This window comes from Fomitopsis serialis (genome assembly GCF_022376445.1).
Source record: "Fomitopsis serialis strain Sig1Antser10 chromosome Unknown B0H18scaffold_55, whole genome shotgun sequence".
In the NCBI taxonomy this organism is placed as follows: domain Eukaryota; kingdom Fungi; phylum Basidiomycota; class Agaricomycetes; order Polyporales; family Fomitopsidaceae; genus Fomitopsis; species Fomitopsis serialis.
Genome location: NW_025955015.1, coordinates 88,171 through 110,655, shown reverse-complemented (window position 1 = coordinate 110,655; position 22,485 = coordinate 88,171). Strand labels below are relative to the sequence as shown.

Here is a 22,485-nt window from a genome sequence, read left to right as displayed (position 1 = left end):
GATCCCGCTTCGAGGCAAGAGTAGATGCTCTGCGGCGAGAGGCCCTGCTGACGATGAGCTCAAGCTAGGTAGAGCTGGACATATTCAACGGTATACAAGGCAGCAGTCGCCGATCTGCCAGTGTTCGGTCGGGAGAACTTGGGAGGAACCTCGTGAGAACCCACCGAGGCGCTCGTATTCAGGCACACTAGATGCGATGGGTTTCTAAGTAGATGGATATCTTTACCTCGAACACTAGGAAGACTACCACATATCGGACGAACTTTTTCGTGGTGCCCTACGAGCCGCCTGCGCGATGACTGAAGACAGTGATACGCAACAAGAGTGGGACATACTGCTGTTGGTGATGCCTTGCTCCGCGGCGACGTTCGCCAGGTCCATCCGCAAAATCAGCATTAACAAGGCAACCTCTACGAGTGTCACGATGACCGTCAACAGAAGCACGAGCCAACTGGCTGTCGTCAACGGCCGCCCGAAGTTCTGCTTGCCACTTGGCCTACCGTGGGGAAGGCCTGTGCCCACGTCCGCCCGACATGCTTGTCGGCGAAGTCATGGCGGGATTGTCGATGGCGAAGGAAGGCAACCACGTAGAGGAGGCGGCTAGGATCGCATAAACAATGCCGACTCAACACGAGTTAGGAATACAAGCAATCAGTCAACTGAGAGATCGTCGCTCCGTGACCGATGCTACTCACTGTTCGCAAAACGCTTGTCAAAGAGACGCAGAATGGTCAAGGAGTATCCTAGGTTGACATCGCGCATCGGGTGTATGCGCCGTCAAACGTCCGTTGTCTTGCCCGGAGTTCGACTGGCAGATACGAAACCGGCACCAATGAGCGTACCGGAGTATGGCAAGACATGGATTGCTTACGCAGTGCACTGTCGTCTTCCGCGAGGTAGAATGAATCCGACCGATGTCCTCTGCAACTCATGTCAGTATTGCTCTCTGAATGCCACTGACTAGATTCACTACCTATAGAACCGGCGTGACGAGCATTCGGCACCATCGCGAGACAAGACATTGTTCGTGCAGAATTGTGAAGCGTCGTCATGGTGAAGATGTGAGAGGAAGTGGGGTGAAGACCTGCACGAGAGGAAGGGTTGCTCAATTCCGAATTGAACACAGCGCCGCATTAAATCCATGCTGCAATGTCGCTATTCGGAAATGGAGCAGCTGCACGCGCCGAACGTGCCCACGCTTCATGAGACACATGACCGTGTCCCAAACGCGACCCACTGCTATGGTCCCAACATACTGCGTTTCACAACACACTTCCCAACAGGCTGTGGCAACACAGTTGCGAGCCCATGGATGTCTGAAATTGCGAGTTTGAGACCATAATTCTTGTTCACCACAGAGATCGTCCTATGTATATACTGACAATGCAATCCAAACCAAAGCACAAAAGAATAAGATAAGACAACAAGACACGACGCACTAGAATGCTCTACGACTCCCGATCGCGGTTTTGGCCCTCGCTGTCTCTTCGCAGCATGGGGCTCGCAAGCCCTCGCTCGATCCGGCTCTGGTCGATGTCGATAACGGATTGGCTGCGTGCTGGTTCCGCGCCAGCGTTCGCCGCGCGAGTCGCCGCGGCCGTCAAGTCGACCTCCGGTCTGTCATCCGCTTCTTCGTCGGACTCGACAGGCGTGCCCAGTCGCGTCCCGTTGGTCGTGCTCATGCCAGACGTCCGTCGACCCTTCCGCGCATGCCACACGCGGCTCGCGGTTGCGTTCGAGAAGAGCGGGAGCAGGTACCGCTCGTCCAACTGTTGGAACCATTTCCCATCATCCACCCCTCCGCTGGACGGCCCAGCGACTGGTGGGCCCTCGCGCGACTTGCGTCGTCCACCCGGAGACGCCGCGCCGTTCGTCGGCGCCATCGCCAGTGGGAGAACCTCAGCATCCGACTCCAGTGAATCGGAAGATGCCGCGGAGAAGATATTGTTGTTGCTATTGGGGAGGGGCGTGTTCTGGATCTGGTGGTTGTAGAGGCGCGGGCTGTGGAAGAGCCCTGCCTGCTGCGTCGCGAACACACTGGTGTCTTCCTCGAAGGTGTTCCACCGGGAGCTGCGCCTGTTGTACCACCCAGTCCGGCCAAGTGGGAAGTCTTCGTCGTCATCACTGCTGGCCTCTTCGTCCTCCACCCCTGTTCGGATGCCCAGAACCTCCAACATCCGCGCCGTAGTGCCACCGAAGACAACTACGGTAAGCACCACCACGACAAGAACAGTGGTTCGTAATGTCTGTGCGTTGTCGCCTTTGAACCCAGCCGCAAGCGCCACACCGACTGCACCGCGGAGGCCTGCCCAGAAGAGCATCATCTGGTACGAATGCGGGAGCTCTTCCTGACGTTGCCCACGAACGTGCCGATGGAAAAGGTTAATCGCCTCGGACAAGGGGAAGACCGCCGCGTAGCGCGTGAAGACCACCGCGACCGTCGTGATCGTGATGAACAGTGGCTTGACGTAGTTCGTGACCTTCTCTGACGACGGCGGGCTCGTGAAGAGCGACAGCCCGAGGTAGATGAAGATGAAGTTCTCGGAGAGCTGCGCGAGCGTCGAGAAGATGTACTTCGTCGCGCGCTGGGTCCGCCGCGACATGGTGTGGTAGGCGTAGTGCTTCAGCGTAATGCCGCAGAATAGCAGCGACACAATGCCGGACATGGACATGCCGTTCGAGAAGAAGTAGCACGTGTAGGCGGAGAGTGCGACGAGGCACGACTCGATCGAGGGATACAGCATTAGGGACGAGTGTTTCAGGATGAGCGACATTCCGAGACCGAAGACGACGCCGAGTGCCATTGAGACACTGAAGGACAGCAAGAAGATACCGATCCCGTGGAAAAGGGATGAGACGTAGATCTCCGTTCCGTGAAATTGAGTCAGTGTCCTGAAACGACGCAATCAGCACATCGACGCTGAGGGGCCTGCGTGGCGGTACTCACTCATACATGACAATACTGACTGCATCATTCAGCAGACTCTCGCCGAAAATGACAGTGTACAGCTTGGGGTCAACCTTGTACTGGTTGAAGATGGCAAGAATAGTGACCGGATCCGTCGCGGATAGCGTTGAACCGAATATTAGGCATTCTATCAGCCCGACTTCAAGAGATTCGAGGCCTAAGAAAGAGTAGATGTACACCAGCACGCTGTGCTGGACGTGGTAAGTGGCATATCAGGACAACGCACAAGTATCGAGCATACGCACCCGACACCGACCGCCGATATGAAGGTCCCGAGGAATGCGAAGGTCAAGATTGAGCCAAAGTTTCGAAAGAAGTTTTCCTATTCACGTCTTAGAATGGAGATGACGAAGCTCTGCAAAATATTCACCTGTTTCAGCTCATAGCCGGAGTTGAGGATGATTGGTGGCAGCAAAAGGTTGAAGAACAGGGTGTGTTTGAAGGTCTACGGGACCGCGCAAGTCAATATGTCAGTACATCTCTCATGCCGATAACAGAGTTTCGTCCGGTAAGAAATGGAACGGAACCAGTCGCACAACATAACTTGTTTCGTGCGTCACAGAACATCCAACCTTGAGGCATACGTTGGCCTCCCGGACCCAATCAGTCCATGCAACTGCGTTGCATGCGCAGCATTGCTACATGCAACCAGCGCCTTTGACATAGCATAAATCATAACAGGTCTGAAGCATCACGCACATAATAGCCCATCGGCAGTCGAGTAAATCCAAAAGCTGGGAGATGTCTAAGTGGGCATACAGTACAGGCACTGTGCTGCTCGCTGTCAGTGGGGGCACAGCGGCGGAGCTGCGATGCCGAGCACTGACAAGCATGAGCCTCGCTTGAAGGGCTCGATTCTATAGCTGAGAGCGTTGACTCGAATGCATATATCGCACGTACAGGTCATTCAATAGCAAGGACGACAGCAAAGTGGTAGCTGCAGCAACCGGTCCAACCACGTTACTCGGACCGAGTACAGCGGTCGGACATGCGGTCGGATTACACGACCCAGATCTCGACTACTCCGTTTTACGCAAGAGACAACGATGCAACACAGGAAAGGGGGAACAGGAGTACTCACCAGCATTTCCCGAATCATAGTCCCCGGTGCGAGGCGCACAACCAGACCCACGATCATCCCTCCAATAATCGCGACTAGTGTCTCGTGTATTGCGCGTATTCGCTTGATTTGCAGATAGTACGAGGTGAACAGCGATAGAACGAGGAGGCCGCAGACCAGGAAGAGCGACCATGACGAATAGTACTCTTCTTCCTCTGGAGGTGCAGGGGTGATGGAAGGCGAAGGAACCGCGGTCGTGGGCGTTGGTGGGAGACTAGACGACATTAGAGCGAGATTACGAGACCTGTAGTGTACAATCCCGATTGTCGGCCCAGATGTTTGACGGCCAGGACAACCAGAGCGAACGAGTCGTGGTGGGCAAGTTGGCGGGCGAATGCTATGCCCCACGTAGAGATATAGACGCCCATCTGGCTCAGCCGTGGGCGAGGCGCTAAACAGCGTCTATACTACCGCACCGGACTCAGGGCTGTCAGTACATGTCAGTGTCAATCATGGAGCATGGTGCGTACAGTGGACAGCACTCTTCGTCTGACCACTACCCTGTGCAAGCAAGCAGTTTTCGAATCTGCGTGGAAGAGCTATGCAACGGATCAAACGAACAGTTAAACGATGGTCTGCCAGTGCGACCATTTTGAACCGTTCTTCACGGATCGTTGCGCTCACAGAAGCTGACATCGACTCTGGCAGCTGCGTGTACGATCTCAAGCACCCGCCGCCCTCGGATAACGCATCGCCCACCCATGATTTTATTGGCCAGCTGCCTTTCGAATCTTTCGATGACCCTCCAGGTCGTACCCCATCCTACGACCAAGAATCCTACTTTACTAGACCTTCGAATCGCATTTCCTACTGCGACCAAGGAACATCCCTGCTGGGTCGCTCCTTTTACGACCAAGCGCCATCCCCTCCAAAATGTCTACCCTACGGTCGTCGAAAACCATCCTCCTGGAGTCGTTCATCCCGCATCGATGTGGAATCTTTCCCTTTGTTTACCCAACTCCTCATACCCGACAATGCAAGTGCCGACAGCGACAGGCTATCGCGCCTTCCTCGAGAGCTCAACGACCGCATCCCACTTGAGATCGTCTGGCAGGTCATCGACTGGCTCGTCAGCGATAACCAGAGTCTTCTGGACTGTGCGCTTGTCTCGCATGCATGCTTCGAGTATTGCATGGGGCTCCTGTATACAGATATCGTCATCTCGCGCCAAGGGACATTCAGCCTGCTCGCACAATCGGGGTATCAGCACGCTGCTGTGAGGGAACGCCTCTCTCTCACGCGATCGCTGCAACTCGACGGGGGCAACATCGTGTTTGCTCCAGATGGCGAGAACGATGGCGAGAGAAACAGTCCGCGAAGACCCATCTCCGTAGAGAGCATTTCCCCTGGTGCATTGTTGACTCTCTGCCCATCTCTCGAGTGCCTGGCCTTCCGGAACTGCACGGCCGCCCCAGCTCATCACACATTCTTCCGGTCGCTCCGTCTCTGCACGTCGGTGACTGAGCTAACCCTCGCCAACGTCACCTTCTCCAACTTTTGCGATCTGCAACGCGCTATTTCCTGCCTGCCGCGTCTGCACAGACTGGAACTGGAGGGTATCTCGTATCCTAGCCATAAACGTCTATCTCTGGGCATTAACTTAGGCATTCGGGCTCGCGGACCGTCGCACAGCTCAGTACTGTCGCAGCTGGGTCATCTTTGCATTGGTAGCAATCTACCAGGAGACATACTCTTCGCCCTCGTAGATTGGCTCATCGCCACTCCGGCTATCTGCGAGGGAATACATACCTTGGAGGTTTGGCAGACGGACAGCTATTTATCTTCGATAAATAGGCTGCTTCAAGCCATCGGCCCATCCTTGCTAAACATGCACGAGAGAAGCAAAGTAGCGGGTAAAGAACGTGAGTGCATCTCGTGTCCTGTCATCCGTCATACGCGTTGACGAACGTCCTATCTACGTATGCAGACCCACATTTCGATCTTCGTCACAACACCCGCTTACGCCGCCTCCACTCCTACATCGAGTCGCTCGAAGAGGCCCCCGTGCAGGACACGCTCCTGCCCTTCCTCTCAACAGTCCACAGCAACCATCTCGAGGAGATCAAGCTCTCGATGTGTTTCGGGCTGCTCTTCAGCACCTCGTTCGAGGCGCGAGTTGCCAAGTCCATACCTGATCCTGGCCGCCTTGCACCGTTGCAGCGCTCCGTGTTCGCGACGCTGCGGTCTGTGGTATTGGACATAAGGCTGGGCTGGTACGCGCAGAGGGAGGATCTCTTTCTGGAGCAGATGCGCATGATGCTTGCGCCGTGGCATGCGCGTGGTATACTCACGGTCGAGAGGACCGTGGGGTTGTTCTGAACGTGACTTGCCATTCAGTTCAACTACTGTATAAGTGTGGTGTATTGCTTGATTTCTGCTGCTGAGTGCAACGACGCCTTGGAGCCACGGAGGTGACAGCACGTATGGACCATGACATCGATTACCATAACGACCTTTGAGCCTCCGACGTTTGTACTGGAACCCGATGTTTTAAATAGCTGGAACAAACACTATGTATTCGCGCCATGCCTTATGTACTGCAAGAACTTACTACAGGTTCAGCAAAAAGGCCTGCCGTCTGCGTGCCGGACAACATCCTCAGCAGCTTTCCACTTCTAGATGCTCTGAGCCGGGTTGACCAGTTCGTTGCTGTCGTCCCCGACGAAGTCCGAGTCCAACTTGCCCTCCCCCCTCCAGCAGGATTCTGCAGCCAGAACTTGACGTGATCAGACACAACCGCATGAGTTATCTTTGCACTTACTTTGCATGGTTCAAAGGTCCTTCCTTCGGCCCTGCAGGTACCCTGTGCGAGTCTCCTTGAACTCAGAAAGGTCGAGAGATGATGCGAGCTGAACCTCGCTCTTTGTCTCCACTCCCAGCTCGCCGCGCGCCTTCTGCACGATTTCCTTGACCGTCTCAGGCGGTACATATGCCATATGAAACACTCGCAGCTGTCTCGGGGGTATGCGCGAGGGGAGCGAGTTCCGCGAGCGCATGGTCGGTGTCTACCATGTATCCGGGGGCGGCGGAGATCCTGGCGTCGGGCAACACAGGTGTACATCATGTTCAATAGCAGTGTCAAATCCGACTGGACAGAAATGATAAAACACGCCATGGAAACCGAGGATTCAAAGCTACGCCATGGGGACATCAAGGGAAGGGCGCGGGTAGCGACGGCCCGTGTCTTTCCCCATTGCCCAAAATGAAGTACTGGTGACTGTGCGGTGGCTCGTATGAATGATACCTGCGAGGCAAGCGTTCAGTAAGTTTCCTTCATCAGACTCTGGCATAGCAACGACCAATCTATTATAAAGCGAAGAGGACGTCCGCATGACGGAGGCTAAGCTGTGGACGACAGGACTGAAGGGACGTCCCAATATTGACATGGATTCATTGAAGATAATCGCCGTCACGTGCGCTCCTTATGGTTCCCGCAGGGCCCAACAGCTTCTTTACCCACCGTCTGGTCTTTTTCTTCGACCACCACCTTCCCTCGTCGTCCTGCGTATACCCCTCCTCTATCCCTCAAATCCGCAATGCGTTTTTTCCTCGCTGCTCTTGCCGCTCTCCCGGCCGCGCGCGGTACGTCAATGGCGCCGTCTCTGTGTGGCTGAGGAACCGAACAACGTTGAATAGCCGCGATCACCATCCTCGCGCCCTCTGACTCTGAGTACTGGTAAGTGTGCGCTCACGGGATAATGGCAGAAGTTATTGAACCGTCGGGTTGACAGGGTCCAGAACCAGACGAACACCATCACTTGGGACTACACTCCCGGTGACCCAAACCCGATTGACATCGTTGTGTCCAACACTCAAAACACGACGCTCAATGGCAACTTCAGCATTGCGCAATATGTCAACCTCACCACGCAGGTAAGCCCGTGCGAGCCAGCCGGAATGCGTCCCCCAGCTGACCCGCACCCTCGCAGAGCTTCACAGTGTAAGCGTTGCCTCCACGTTGCGTGATTCCCACTGCTTACACACTGCCCGCCTGCCCGCAGGACGAACGTGACTCTCGTCACCGGTGGTAACTACCAGGTGAGCTTCGTGGACCCCGCGAACGCGTCGGTTGTATACGCGACGAGCGGCACGTTCTCCGTCGACGCTCCAGGCAGTAAGTCACTCCGCGCATCGTGTCATCACACACGACGGACTCTCACGCGTGGCTTCTAGCGTCTGCTGCCCCGTCCGTCTCCCCGTCCAGCGTGAGCTCTTCCGCTTCAGGCTCCGCCGCGAGCAGCACCTCGCCCTCGTCCTCCGGCAGCAGTGCGAGTACGTCCAACTCTGCGAGCGCAGCCCCCGCTCAGCTAGGCATGTCTGCCGGCGGTGTCATGGGTGTGATCGCCGCGTGCGGTGTCGCCTCATTGTCCGCGCTCCTCCTATGATCTCCACCCATTCAGACGTGGAAAAGGCCTCCCGGAGGCCCGTGGCATCACTACGGACAACCCTCTTTCTGTCTTGGGAACTCTTGTGTCTCTCTGGTGTTGAACTGTCTCGTCGCTTGAATCCCGTCCGCTCGTTGCTCGTGATGACTCCGCCATCTCTTGGGATTCGAACGTTTTGTACGGACAGTGGTCTTCTCTTGGCTGTTGTTGTTGCATCTACTGTACTTACATATGTGTGTACGCCAGGTGATGAACTTGGGTTTGATGTTCTTGACGTCCTCTGGGTCTGTTGTCTGTTCAGTGGATGCTAGAGCTTACTGTATCACTGAGGTCATAAATGACTGGTGAACCAGAAGACGCACGTATAATCATTCAGTTTCCGCGCCGGCCAGCCGAATGACCTACTTGGTACATACTGATACTTCTGTAGACGTTAACGTAGTGAGGCAAGACGCCTGCACGCGTCACGCTTCATTTATAGGTACGGTAACTCTCGGCGACGGCTAGGTTCGACACAAGCCCCTCACGTGTGAGCCGTGTGGAGGGTCTTGGTATGAGACTACGGCGACGGCGCCGTTCCTCCACTGCCAATGTGGCAGGCACGAAGGGACCGGGATATTGAGATTAGTACTGTCGTGCCTCAGCGAGGCAACACTCATTCTCTGGTATGCCATCGTTGAACACACATATCATGCTCTTACCAGTGAATACTGAGTACAGTAACCTGACCCGCAAAGGCTGAAACCTGGCCATTTGGAGAAGTACTGTACTGATAGGAGCTCAGCAGTCTAGCTCGGGACACTCTCAGATACTTAGACACGCCAGACTTCAAGCTGGCAGAGACAATTGTCGGGGTCCATGTGGCTAGTCGAGAGATGGCTGAGTTTCGCTCTCCAGCAACATAGAAATAATAGGAGATGAGGAGGGTTTTCCATCCGTGATGGGCGAGAGCCTTTCACCGGTATATAGCTATGCTCCTTGATCACAATCAAACGCAGTGGCATGAGAGGATTGACCATTAGTAGCTAGCTAGCTGCCACACCTATCCACGATCTTGCGGACACAGAGATCACAGACATAGAGATCATCGCATTGACGAGGTTTTCCGTCCTCACTGCCAGCGGACCGGCTTGCCAGACCCGGCTGACGAACTCCCAAAACACACCGATGGCCCGGAGGAGGCCCGGGACAGGAACCATTCCCATAGAACATCCGCCGATCCTTGACGACAGCAAAGGAAGGGACAAGGAACTTACGAAGGGCGCTGCATGACACCTCCTGTCAGCTGGCCTGGCAGTTCCTGTCCAGCGAAGGTACGCGGCATTGCGTACATAGTACGTCGTTCCCTCTTCGTCCCGTCAGTTTTCAGACAATCAGATAAGTCGAGAAGAAGGATCTTCGCACCTTGAGGATATATCTGTGGTGAATCAACCTTCTACATCCGCCGCAGACGAAACCTTGGTTCTTGCATATGGTGCGCGATGATAATGCCGCCCCTGAACGACCGACTGCATCTAACGCCGAGTCCCGAGAAAATTGCCAGATAGTTCGTGGATTGGACTGGCTTGTCACGATAAGGTTTCTAGCACAGGAAACTCGGAACCAGCTGTGAACAGGCAGTAACAAGTAATAGCCCGCGTTGAATGTCATAGCTAGTGAATATTTAATTTGCGGCCAACAGTGAGGACCGGTAGCACGTGTGTATCGGAGACGCTACTGTGGACGCGCTCCCGCGCGATCGTGATCGAACTCGCCAAGATACACAGCGGCCACCTTGGCGGGCAAACATTTTTCGCCCGCCCCTTGATGCGCCCTCCGGAGCCGGAGATGGGTTTTCCAAGTTTTATCGCCCGGGCACGCTATGAGGCCGATTATCAGGGCGTCGGACAGCGTGAGATCCCTCTGTCCGTTCTCCGCATCTCCAGGAGCGCCAGCTCTTCGCCTGGTCACTCGTCTAGCCTTCGCTGTCAAGTGCTATCTACCCGCTCTGCTGCGTGCGTGGCGGAACGTCAACGCGAAGCTGATAGCGGCTCCTCTAGTCTCTCCACCTCCCCAGTGCGCGTGGACCCACCTGCGAGCTCCCCCCTGCTCCAGCTTTCTTCCGTACGACCATGTCGACTTTCCCCGGAACGAAGGAGGGCCTCCCGAGCACCGACGTGGACGCGAGGTCCGTAACAAGCTCCCAGTCCCCCAATGGGAGCCTCGACGCCGACGACAGGCTGCTCGCGGAGTTTGGCTACGTGCCCTCCTTCAAGCGCGAGTTCTCCAACCTGGCGACGGTGCGCACACGATCTACGCTCGCGAGCGATCCTCCTAATCTGCGTCTGCGCACATAGATCAGCTTTGCGTTCAGTATCATGGGACTCTGCTCCAGTGTTGCGACGACGTTCAATACGCCTCTCCTTACCGGTGGCCCCGCGTCGGTGACATGGTGCTGGATCCTTGGTGCTTGCATGTGCTTCACTCTCGGTGCGTGCTTGCCCCCCATTTGTTCTGGATTGCCGTCCTGCGCGTGGGTTATCTCAAGCTTCTACGCGTGCGCTTTGATATGCGGTGACTGGACTGCTGAGTTGCTGCCACTTGGATCTTTTTCGCAGTGCCAGCCAATGGCACAGGTACCAGTCATTACAACCCTCTCACGAGAGGCTCTGTTCGAGGTATCCCATTCGCTTTATCAGGCGGCTTCTGTCGGTGTAGCGGACATTGACACGGGAGCCTCTTCGGGCGATGGTGGCTACCTGTGACGCTCAGGTGCCATCTTGTCGTCAGTCCGTTGACAGCTTTTTCCACATCGTGCCGCTGTTTCGCAGCGAACGTGTCTCAAGTGGTCACGCAAGATAATATCCTCCTCAGCCTGGTGCGCACTCAGCGTACCAGTAGCTGTATAGGTGTACGACGTGGGGGCGAAACATCGAAACCGCCACACTCCGCTTGAGTGTAATTTGACATTCAGGGAGCCTGACACGGTGGAAATAACTGTGACTGCTTGTAATCTTGTTTGCACAAACAACGCGCAACCCACCGTCTCGTCCCATGACTGCGTTTCCAAGCTCGAGCTAAGCAAGGATTCTTTTCACCGTAGGTTCTAGCATCGCCGAGATCGTCAGCGCATTCCCGACGTGCGGCGGCCTCTACACCGCGTCAGCGCAGCTCTGCCCGCCGCGCCACCGCGCCATTGTTGGCTGGATCGTCGGCTGGCTCAACCTGCTCGGTGCGTATCGAATGCTCATTCCTCATCGGGCCGGAGAATTAATGATGGGACTAATGGGTGGACAGGCCAAGTCGCTGGTTTGTCTTCGACGGAATTCGGTCTGGCCAACATGATCTGGGCGGCGGTCGTCGTTGCGAAGGTCAGGCATGCATATTGTGCCGTGCCGCACTGGAAGCTCATATTGGACTGGATGAAATTGCAGGATGGTGACTACGTCGTCACTCAAGGCATGACTGTCGGCCTGTTCGCCGGTCTTCTTGTCTTCAACGGGCTTCTCGTAAGTCATCCTTCTGTGTGAAGCGTGCTAAAGATCTGGCATTGACCGCGTGCGTGCGCGACAGAATTGCCTCGCGACGCGCCAACTCGCGCACATCACCAAGGCCTTTGTGTTCGTCAATCTCGGCGCGACTATCAGTGCGTACCCTCCTCCGTCTGGCCGCTAACGTCCGTTGACTGACCCTCACGCCCGCCCACAGTCATCATCATCGTACTCCTTGCGATGACGCCGCGCTCCGAGATGCACGCCGCCTCGTACGTCTTCGGCTCCGATGGCATCGTGAACCAGACGGGCGGGTGGAACACGGGGCTCGCGTTCCTGTTCGGGTTGCTGAGTGTCCAGTGGACGGTGAGTCACTTCCTTCTGTGGCGTAGGCGAGAGTGTGTGTGGACAGTTCGCACGGTGGTGCAGGGGCCAATGTGCACGACTGCTCGAGTACGAGATGAAAAACCTTGTTTCGCCGTGTCTCTCGCGCTGCATCGGACGGGCTGTGAACGCAACAGGTAGCGAAACTCTGTGCGGTCACCGAACCTGCTCAGGGCTGCGGTGCAGAACATTGCATGTACCGCCGTTCAAGTAGACGATTGGAGATTGGCTGCCTCCCCGTGGGTATGCCCTTCGTTGGGTGAGCTGAAACTAGAACCGGAAAGAGTCCGTCGCCGGTAGTCCCGGCTGTTGTGGAGAGGCATTGAAGCAAGGGCCGTGCGTGTGCGAGCGGGAGGAGAGCGGAGAGAAACCACGGATGTTTGCTCATGTACACCCGGTGCGACTCTGTTCCGTGCGCTCGCGGGCCCGCGGCGACGAGGTAGCTGTTTCTCGTAATGTCTTCTTTCCGCGTGTACCTTGCAATTTCCTCTATAATCTACACGAGCGCCATTCAACTTGACGCTAATTACTTTTGAATTTTGTAGATGACGGTAAGTAACTCCATGTAGGCATTTGCGCGGGAACTCATAGTAGGATAGGACTACGACGCTACCGCGCACATCTCGTACGTATCTTCTCAGTTTTCCCCACGTTTCTGTGCTCGTGAACGGCCACCGGGTCGCGGTCCGTATCTCACGAAGCCTCGTTTGCTCCGCGAATGCGCCCATAACGTACAGCATCGCTTCTACCCACATCACCTCGTTTCGAAGTGCCTCATGTAATCGGGCGTGAGAGTGGACTAGTGCGATCGCGGTCAAGCTCCGAGGAGGAGAGGTACTGTGGGGAGTGGTTCCCATTGCTGCGCTTCGCAGGAGATGCTCCGTTTTGAGTTCGGTGGCGTTGACGAGCTGCAGCTCTTTTCTTGCGGTGGCGTCGCATGCTGATAGAGAGGCCACAGGGAGGAAGTGAAGCGAGCAGCATATGCAGGTGCGCCGTCCTACTCCCTCCGTTTCGTCTATAATTCTTTTAACATGGATTTTCAATTCCAGCGCCCTCGGCTATTTTCATCGCGGGTGAGGACAGAGCGCACGTAATCTTCGATTATGTCTAGCTGACAGCGGGTACATGAACTTTCCCGGAACTGCAGTCATCGGAACAGGTTTGATCGGTTGGATTCTGAACATCGTGATGGTACTTTGCTCCGGCCCCCTGTGAGTGCGCTTATTCGACGCGAGTCTCCCCTTAGCTAACGCAATGCTGCTGACATAGGGAGAACCTTCCGGGCGCATCTGGTTCGGCCTTCCTTGAGGTATACCTGCCTCATTGTGGTCGCCTGACAATCGAGAGTTTAATTGACACCGTCGGGTCCGCAGATCATGGCGCTGCGTATAGGAAAACCTGGCGCTCTTTTCCTATGGGTTGGTACCTAGACGCTACCCTTTCGAACCCCGATGCTGATTGACGTCGGTTCAGAGCTTTGTGTGCCTGACGGCGTTTTTCGTTTGTCAAACGGCATTACAGGCCTGTTCACGGATGGTCTATGCATTCAGTCGCGATCATGGTACGTGACTCAGTCAATCCTGCCAGGTGGCATTCCGATGCGGTATTAACTGACGCGTCTCCCCAGCGCTCCCGGATCGTGAATACTTTGGACACGTAACGTCATGGACGAAGACGCCGTTGCGTGCGGTGTGGTTCACGACGTTCTTCAGTATTCTTCCCGGACTTCTGGACCTGGCGAGTCCCGTCGCAGCAAACGCCATCTTCGCCCTATGCGCTATCGCATTAGACTCCTCGTACATCATCCCTATCATCCTGTGTGTGCACCCGGCTATACGATGTGATAAGCGGGCTGACTATGCTCCTCTTGTGACCACAGGAAAAGGCTGTACAGGAACCATCCCGATGTCCATTTCAAACCAGGACCCTTTTACATGGGTGACGGACTGCTAGGTTGGACGGCGAACTTGGCGTGCATTTTCTGGACGATGTTCGTCTGCGTGATCTTCTGCATTCCGACAGAACTTCCCGTGACCCAAACGAATATGAACTACGCATCGGTACGTCCTTGCATCCGTCCTCTACGCCTCGTGTTGACAGCCTGGCCCGCACAATAGGTAATCACGGTGGGCGTGATTTTCCTCTCTGGGTGAGTCTGGTATGTTATCTCCACCGTGAATAAGTCTGACTTCCCCTAAATACAGTGTATGGTATGTGTGTGGGTACGTGTCTAATCAATTTGTTCCTCAGCTAAGCCAGCTGACGATACTTCATAGCGCACATCGCCATTACAAGGGCCCTGGTGTCAGCGGTCACGATGAACAGGAAGTGGCGTCCACCTCCCTCGATGATGAGAAAACAGGGGCGGTCTGAATGTGATTGTCATGTGTCTTAGACATGCAAGTTAGGTTTAGAACATATATCAAGTGTACGGGAGGAGGCTAGAGCGGTAATCCAACACACGTATGTTTCCTGTCGTTAGTGTTAGTGCTGCATACCGGAGATAGAGGAAGTAAGTATGCCGGACAAATCATGACGGCGCCATAGGAAGTCATATTGACGACTTATGCGATTCGGCATCCTCGGTGCGCTCATGGCGTCACCCATGTACATAACGTCAGGGAGACATAATCGCTGCTGGGTATGATCGGGAGCGGAGATCCATCGGCCCTTTACACGCTGATGCTGACATACAAGTTATGTAGTTCAATCCAGTGCGCTACGCCGCACACGTACATTACATCACCTTCGAGAAAGGTTGCAGTTCTTCTACCAGATGATCCCACTTCCCGCCGTTACGATATCGGATCCGACTCCAGGCTCCCTTTGGACCTGCCTTCTCGAACCAACAGAAGATGGCCCCGAGAACGAAGTCCGCATAACCCGGACCTTCGGTCACGCTAAACAGCCAGCGCCGCTGTCTACCACGACGCGGCAGGTTGTCGATGAGTGAGGCTAGCTTATCCAGACCTTCCTCCAAACTCCGCCAGATTGCTGGCTGCTTATGGGGAGGGAACATGTCTTCCAATGCGACGCCTTATCTACCCGTGAGCTACTGCCGTTGAGTAAGATGACAGACTGACCTAGGAAACCTTTCCGGCTTGCCATATAATATTCGAGATCGCGACCTTCCAGGATTCGCGTTGTACTAGGGACTGTCATGAAAATCATAGGGGTATAGACGTGTTCTTCCATGAAGTCGATATAGTCGAGTTGTACACCAGGGTCAGCATCGGGGAAAATCGACGGCAGAGGATGCGTCTTCTCGAGATACATGGCGATGTTCGCTGAGTCCGAGAGGGCTACGTGTAGGCCATCCATCTGGTCCACGATGGAGGGGACCGTGTAAAACGGCTTCTGAGTGCGAGTCGGGGGGACTCCTACAGCGGAGAGAACATCGCCGATATCTGGATATGACAACCAGCAGGTGGTATACGGGAGTCGTTTGTAGTTGAGGACGAAGCTGTCAACATGCATCAGACATGCACCCTAGGTGAGTATCGTGGAGCAAGTACCGTATTCTCCAGACATTAGGAGACCATGCGGGGGGATCCAATGTACATCGAACGTCATAGAGGGTGATCTCATGTTTGACAGCCATGGCTGGGTGCTATCGCGATGCAAACGGTGGAGGACAGCAATGACAACCTCTGGATGGCGATCTTATAAACTGTTTCATGCGCGCCCAGAGGCGTCGGATGTCCGAGCCATTGCGGTCCAAAGCACTCCATCGCGCTAAGTGGATGGATACAGTAGGGACACCATCCCCTAGTGAATTCCGATCATCGCCACCTCCCGAGCTCGGCACCTAGGAGCACATGTGGCCTGGTAATACGCGGGATGGCTCGTCAGAATGCCTTCTAGCTTCTTGAAAAGGTATATCATGGGTGAGAGGCCGCCCGTGTGGGTAAGGCGGCCTTGACACACCTCCGACCGGAGTAGGCGGTCTAATTGTAAAGGGAGTTGGATGGCCGCAGTGTTTGTACACTCCGGCACCGAGGGCGTAACTACCCACCGCTAAGCGTACCCCAAGGCACAAGGCAAGAATCGCTCCATTTTCCACGGTCAACCTTGTCTGGCGCTGGGAAAGGGACAGCGGCCGAATGGCGGGGTCGACGATCAACCGCACGACAAGATCCCCGGATCTCTAGATCGAGCTCATGATCAATGGAAAGACAACGTCAAGACCTGATACGTAGGCGTACTAAACCGTCCCACCAGGGCAAGGTCAACTTGAGTGATTACACGTGGTATAGCACAAGGGGCCGTGGCAGACTTGAGGATGGCGCATGCTATCGTACGACACGCGAAAGATGAATTGTGGTGCCCACGACAGTTGCGGCGGACAATTGAGATATTGTAGTCCGACTAGGCGACCGTGCCAGAGGAATGCACAGAGAACTGACCAAGAACAGAGAAGGAAAACAGGCACTTTACTCCCCGTAAGAGGTTTCGTGACCAACTATTCGTCATTCATGCCCTGCGGCTGTCCACGACACTTCCGCGTTACTCTCGGTAATACAACCATAGTGGGAGGGAGATTACCAGGATACGGCCCGCTGTACCTTGTCGGCGTCTTTGAAGCTTCGCGCCGTGTGATATCCGGACGCATTCGCCTCCTGAAAAGTCAAGGGCCACGTCCAGCAATGACAGCTCGATGTCGAGACTTTGTCGAGCCTGCATGGCCTGCGTCTAGACAGGAAAAGCGTGTAGACTGAATCAACTCCGAAGAGAGAATCTGTACTAACCACAAACACTGATCCTCGGGGCATATGTTGCTCATCTTCGCTAAGGCCCATGGCCGCGAAATGTCAGATGACAGCAACACGATTCATTTCGCATACGCCATGAGGCCATAGAGGTTGCCGTGGCGTTATATCCCGTGCAGTGTGGCGAGAACACCATTCGTCAGCTGTCCGAAGGCGTCGGCTACGCCTCAATAAGTCACTATGGTGGGCACTATTCTTGAGGAAGTCGCACCCAACATTATCACCGAGCGTCGTTATATGGCGATATTAATCACGTTGGTGGGCTAGTACCATGCCATCTAGCTGCAATGCTAGCGGACTACACATCGGCTGAGTTGGACATTGCCAGCCGACGCTGTATCTGGTGAACGGGAAAGAGATACAGGGGTCACCAAACTCTATCCTGTTGATTTGTGTGGGTCCTAGACACCCGTGCCTGTTTGCAAGGGCATTGCGCTCGAGTTTTGATGCTTGCAGTTGCGTAGGTTGAGCGATGGAATGGGCTTTTTATGAACCCCGGGAGCCGTCTACACCGTGCGACCCCGATTACGCCCTGACACAGAAGATAAGGAAGTGAGTTCCGTAAGATGAGAAGAAAACTGGAAGTTTCGCTAACCGTGACGTTAACTATACGAGCACTGATGCATACAGCACCCAGGGCATACCACCAAGTGAGCCGCTGTTTCAGACAAGTTAGCGGCGACACGACTGGTGTTGGCGATGCAAGACGCTCTGCATGTGACAATGCTGCGACCATCCGAACAAACCAATTAAACCGGAGATTATACGCGTGTACATTACATTTCAAGCAACACTTCCGCGCCCAAGAATCATTGCGCCGAAGTCGGGACCGCACCGGGCCTTTGCTTAGGCGGAGCAACAAACATTGCAGCATCCCGTCGTCTCCGGAGGTAACCTTCGTACGTCTTGCATAACCATTTGACATAGCGGATGCTGGCCTTATCGTCACTTCTCACTAATCGGGAGTGTAGAACCTCGAGATCGGTAAACGTAAGCAGCGGTGGAACGGTGTCGTCGGGAATATCCACGGAGCTGGACAACCTCACGAGCGGTCTCGCACCTTCGAGGACAGAACGAGAGGATCGGAGAGGATGTTTGGGTTCGACTCGGAGAAGCCGTCCTGGAGGGTAACGCGCAGCAAAGGATTGGACTACGTCGAGCGCACGTCGAGCCTGGCCCGTTCTAAGATACAGCCACAAATGATCAGCCCCGGGTGCTAGAAGGGATCGAATCTACACTTACAGGGACAGGATCCGAATCATAGCGACGTTTGCGCGTTCAATCAGCCGCGCGTTCAGCGTGCTGACGGCAGGGTCATTACGGTCAGACACGCCGCCCACAGACCACGCTCCCTCGATGCTTTGCCAGCTGCCCCAGATCTCTTCTGCCAGCCGGAGCGCCAGGTGTCGCTCCGACCTGTGCGATGTCGAACAACGCTCGAGCGCCTCGACATACGTCTTGGCGTCTCGCGGGACGTTCAGCTGGTCGAATAGCGTGCGATAGAGTTCACCCCAGACCTCGAATCGAGAGTGCACGTAGTGGACAGAGAGATAGGCGTTGAGGAGGCGCGTTGTCAGTGCGATATGCTGAAACGGTCCCGGGCTCAGGGTGGGCTCCTCTTGACCAAAGTCAAAGCGCTCGGCCAAGTCATGCTTCAGCCTGTTATCTTCGACAATCCGGGAGAACAGGATATCGACCTCCCTAGCAACTTCGGCACGAGACTGAGGCGGGATGTGTGAAAAGCTAGACATGTCCTCCTGCACTGGCAGGCCTGAGGACGCGAAGTCTTCCTCCATATCCGTCGCTGCCTCTGCAGCTGATGTCTCCGAGGCATCCTTGTTCTCGCTTTCCGACAGGTTCGCTTCGTTCGGGGTGGTCCTTGCGTCGGGTTCTTCGACTATCTTTGCCAGCGACGGAGTGAACGGCACTTTGTAAGACGCATACGTATGGAAGACATGCCTCATGATGCCCTCGTTGAGTAACATGTGCCAGGACTCCGGCGCATTGCGGCCGCCTGCATCCTCGGCTGCATGAGCGGCAGCCTGTGTGGTCTGCCTCACCATAACGGCGAGAAGCCAGCGGGTTCTCGCGAGGTCCCCAATTCGCTTCGCGCCTTCCAGCAGGGCGTCCACCAGCCGCCGATCAGGTCGGAAAGCGCTCATCCCCCGTGCGTCGCGGTCGCCATCTACCATCTGCTTCGCGAGCCGGAACGCCTCCCGGATATAACGCTTCTCCCCGCTGCGCGAGAGCGCGTATATCGCAGCCGAAAACGCCGCGGGAGTCGGCGCCAGCCGGTGGTCCACCGTAGCCTCTGTGAAGAGATCGAGGGCACGCTCGGGCTCCGCAGGCATCGCAGGGTGTGCACACGACCGAAGCATCAGGGTGTAGAGCGCAATGTCCGGTTCGGGGTGAACAGCGTAACGCATATGAGCAAAGAGATCCCAAGCTTGAGCGTGGCCGAGGGACGGTCTTGTCCGCGAAGACAGGAGGGCCGTGAGGACGCGGGTGTACGACTTCATCGGCGCTGGTAGCCCGCGGGATTCATACTCGTGCAGGAGTTCTTCCACACGCAGCGGGAGCGCGCCAGGAGCCAACGCCTTGCAATATGCCTTGATGTGGAAGTCTCGCTGTACTTCTGTGGGCGACGGTGCATGGGCCTGTAGCACTCTTTCCGTGCTGGTTACATCACCAACAGACGCATATGAGGCGAGAACTTCGTTGACAGCTTCCTCAAGGCCCAGCCCACCGGTTGACTGTGAACGTCAAATTCAGCAACGCAAGCGAAAAGCAGAGGAGCTCCCAACCTTCATCAGACTAAGCGCAGTCTCCGCTGTGGCGCTGTCATCGGTTCTGAACTACGACCGAAAGGCGTGAATGAGTGACAGCTCCACAAAGAAAGGGAACATAACGTACAAAAGTGCGTATGAGGGCTAGCCACTCCTCGGTAGTGAGCATGCCAGTCGGCACGGAAAGCGCAATTTCATCTACATTGCTCTCTTCGCCTTCACGCTGCGGAAGGGGCTGGTCCAAACGTTCGAGGCCTGCGGCAACCTCTCGCAGACGAGCGATTATACTGCGTGGTACGCTGACGTCTGTTGTAGACGAAGACGCCGGAGAGTCTAGGCCTTCGAGCCATCGCATTGCTATCCCTTGAAGAAGTGCTGCATCTTCTACCGCGATGTCACGCGGCTCGACAGCTTTGTCTTGCTCCGAGGGCATGGACGGGGGCAGCGCCAAAACATCCTCGTACACTTGCAGAAGGTCTTCCTCTGAGTACGACGCGGAGTCGGTGAGAGCTGTCTGTAACCTCGGTTCAGTGTTTTTCGGCGAAGCTAACCAGTACGTCAGGGACATACCTGGTCCTTCACGGCTTCCTGCAGTGCGCGGACCCGTTCCTCCAGCTCCGATAGCGCGCGGTTCTGGTTATGAAACTCCTCCTGGAAAGACACTTCGGTGGACTGCTTTGTTCTATCCGTGCCCTCTCCCTTGCTAGTGCATTGTCAGCAAGCAAGCGACCCACCACGGCCCATGCAACTCACGCTGAGTACAACGACAATGCATCATAGTCGTAGTCTGCGGGCGACTGCTGCAGCAGAACAGCGGCGCTGTGTCCATGTCTGCGAAGGACTGTCTCGCAACCTCTCCATGGACGCACGCTAGCTATAGGCGTTCGTGCGAAAACGCGACTGAGCGTAAGATCGAGTAAACCCGGTGGAAGACGCAAAGCAGTCGCCATCAAAGGCTATGACAGATCAGAGGAAGTCCAGTTAGCTCTGTGAGTAGACGGAAACACTGGAGGCACTATGGGCACAGCGTACACAGTTTGCTGGTGGGAGAGGCGCAAGCAGAACTTATCGGTTAGCGGTATGCCCAAAATTTGGTCAAGCGCCATCAAGCGCCCATAGCAAGATCTGACTTCCTAATGCAGCAAGTGCTGAACTAAGTATTACCGTGACCGCGACCTCGCCCTCGAGCTCCCTCTCATCATCCTCAGCGCGGTTCAACGGATAGACATGTCGAGTAGACGACCTGGCGACCATCTCTAAGAACGCGGACATCGACTTATTTTATTCCAGCTTCGACCGTGGTCCGCCTTCTCCTCGACTCGTCCATTCGGTCTGGCCGTGACCGCTGCTCATATCACACACAGCGGACAAATCACCTTCTGCGCAGTCCTAACATTGTGACTTACACGGTAAAAGCGTGTAGATTATCTAGATAACCGAAAATAATGTATGTTACTGTCCCGAACATTGAAAGCTAGCCAATCAGAAGCCACGCCTTTCAATGTTCCGCTGCCTAACATATGCTATTTCCGATAACCTAAATAATATACACGCTCTTACGGCGTAAGTTACAATGTAACGACTCCGAGCAAGCCGGTTTGTCCGCTGTGACAGCTGTGTCTTCATCACAGTGCTCCGAGCAGATTGAGTACCACACCACAAAGCATAGAGCCTATACTGGTAGGCTAGAGCTATAATTTAAACGTTACTGACATAGACGAGACCCTGCACTCAGGCTGAGACCGCATTGACACCCTGATTCGCGTCCACCAGCACACATCAGCATAGTCCACTAGTACTATCGCCAGGTATGAGAATTCCGAGGCGAGATCGACTTCAGGTCAAGCACTCAGTACCCTCCTTTATTGAAGAGTCAAGGAGCACCGACGCCCTCTCGCGCCAGACGGACCAAAGACATGATCAAGTCGCAAACTCCAGATCGCTCGCGCGGTGCGTTAGCGAAGGTACGTGTCGATGCTGTCCTAACAACGGGTTTTATATCTCTTCCAGTCGTGTCGTTCCGTAGTACCGTGAATGCGCTGTCAAAGAAAGCCCAGCTTGCGGCGCGTCTGTACCCTCTCCAAGCTGAATGTCTCCTCCGGAAAGGCATAGTGCAGTACCCGACTCAGGACGTCCTCACACTCCTTCCTCACAAACACCCTATAGCTACAGGCCACCAGATATGATCGTCTCACCACTATCTTGCCGCTAACAATCATTCACCAACAGCCATGCATTCCCACTTACGTCCTAGTCAAACGCAGGCTGACACGTTCAAATGCCTGTCAACGCAGCCTGAGATCCGGGCCACAGCCCTTTGTACTCGGCCTCATATTCGTACACATCTCCAACCCCACCTGATTGATTACATCGCCTCACCGAGCCCCGGGCTTACATCTCTACTCGCCGAGCGTTCTGGAGCGTCTCTCAGGTAATGCTATCCCCATTCGCTAGTCCTCGTCGGCTAACTCGAATACTTCCCCGTCAACGTTTCTGACGCTCTCAACGGTCAACGCTCCGCATGTTCTCTCGAACTCCGGTTCAAACCCTGACATTCAATGCGATACTCGCTAAACACTGCATCCCGCGTGCGCAGCAGGGCG

At 55.1% G+C, this 22,485-nt stretch overlaps 8 protein-coding genes across 8 annotated transcripts; 3 read left to right on the top strand and 5 right to left on the bottom strand.

Moving 5' to 3' along the window:
- Positions 1–1,391: 1,391 nt before the first annotated feature.
- B0H18DRAFT_522407 (Sodium/hydrogen exchanger family-domain-containing protein) lies at positions 1,392–3,777 on the bottom strand. Its single transcript, XM_048038438.1, has 5 exons — positions 3,668–3,777; positions 3,339–3,413; positions 3,214–3,290; positions 2,948–3,154; positions 1,392–2,892 (listed from the first exon to the last, which is right to left on the bottom strand). Exons 1-5 carry the CDS (start codon positions 3,677–3,679, stop codon positions 1,449–1,451), a joined length of 1,815 nt encoding a protein of 604 aa, XP_047891225.1. The 5' UTR covers positions 3,680–3,777; the 3' UTR covers positions 1,392–1,448.
- Positions 3,758–4,430, bottom strand: B0H18DRAFT_522439 (uncharacterized protein). Its single transcript, XM_048038439.1, has one exon. It carries the CDS (start codon positions 4,311–4,313, stop codon positions 3,876–3,878), a length of 438 nt encoding a protein of 145 aa, XP_047891224.1. The 5' UTR covers positions 4,314–4,430; the 3' UTR covers positions 3,758–3,875.
- A 199-nt stretch (positions 4,431–4,629) lies between these two features.
- On the top strand, positions 4,630–6,407 carry B0H18DRAFT_1121027 (uncharacterized protein; the record flags this gene model as incomplete). Its single annotated transcript, XM_048034257.1, has 2 exons — positions 4,630–5,950; positions 6,016–6,407. The coding sequence occupies 2 exons, from the start codon at positions 4,630–4,632 to the stop codon at positions 6,405–6,407; spliced, it is 1,713 nt and encodes a 570-aa protein (XP_047891223.1).
- On the bottom strand, positions 6,361–7,296 carry B0H18DRAFT_522358 (uncharacterized protein). The gene is made up of 3 exons (XM_048038437.1): positions 6,850–7,296; positions 6,640–6,792; positions 6,361–6,586 (listed from the first exon to the last, which is right to left on the bottom strand). Exons 1-3 carry the CDS (start codon positions 7,237–7,239, stop codon positions 6,431–6,433), a joined length of 699 nt encoding a protein of 232 aa, XP_047891222.1. The 5' UTR covers positions 7,240–7,296; the 3' UTR covers positions 6,361–6,430.
- Positions 7,297–7,726: 430 nt separating this feature from the next.
- Positions 7,727–8,473, top strand: B0H18DRAFT_879565 (uncharacterized protein; the record flags this gene model as incomplete). Its single annotated transcript, XM_048040704.1, has 4 exons — positions 7,727–7,764; positions 7,820–7,969; positions 8,090–8,202; positions 8,262–8,473. Coding segments are annotated over 4 exons (513 nt in total), but the record flags the coding sequence as incomplete, so codon positions are not given.
- Positions 8,474–10,525: 2,052 nt separating this feature from the next.
- On the top strand, positions 10,526–14,914 carry B0H18DRAFT_1018494 (APC amino acid permease). The gene is made up of 17 exons (XM_048029379.1): positions 10,526–10,752; positions 10,810–10,942; positions 11,556–11,684; positions 11,750–11,823; positions 11,887–11,961; positions 12,026–12,098; positions 12,161–12,309; positions 12,927–12,952; positions 13,286–13,314; positions 13,377–13,400; positions 13,475–13,518; positions 13,701–13,745; positions 13,801–13,888; positions 13,955–14,144; positions 14,207–14,387; positions 14,445–14,480; positions 14,604–14,914. The coding sequence occupies exons 1-16, from the start codon at positions 10,585–10,587 to the stop codon at positions 14,478–14,480; spliced, it is 1,464 nt and encodes a 487-aa protein (XP_047891220.1). The 5' UTR covers positions 10,526–10,584; the 3' UTR covers positions 14,604–14,914.
- A 79-nt stretch (positions 14,915–14,993) lies between these two features.
- On the bottom strand, positions 14,994–16,192 carry B0H18DRAFT_910468 (uncharacterized protein). Its single transcript, XM_048041546.1, has 3 exons — positions 15,843–16,192; positions 15,411–15,790; positions 14,994–15,363 (listed from the first exon to the last, which is right to left on the bottom strand). The coding sequence occupies exons 1-3, from the start codon at positions 15,926–15,928 to the stop codon at positions 15,065–15,067; spliced, it is 765 nt and encodes a 254-aa protein (XP_047891219.1). The 5' UTR covers positions 15,929–16,192; the 3' UTR covers positions 14,994–15,064.
- Positions 16,193–17,806: 1,614 nt separating this feature from the next.
- B0H18DRAFT_1018488 (uncharacterized protein) lies at positions 17,807–21,041 on the bottom strand. Its single transcript, XM_048029378.1, has 6 exons — positions 20,636–21,041; positions 20,453–20,585; positions 20,010–20,396; positions 19,901–19,951; positions 18,339–19,849; positions 17,807–18,278 (listed from the first exon to the last, which is right to left on the bottom strand). The coding sequence occupies exons 1-6, from the start codon at positions 20,830–20,832 to the stop codon at positions 17,906–17,908; spliced, it is 2,652 nt and encodes an 883-aa protein (XP_047891218.1). The 5' UTR covers positions 20,833–21,041; the 3' UTR covers positions 17,807–17,905.
- Positions 21,042–22,485: the final 1,444 nt, after the last annotated feature.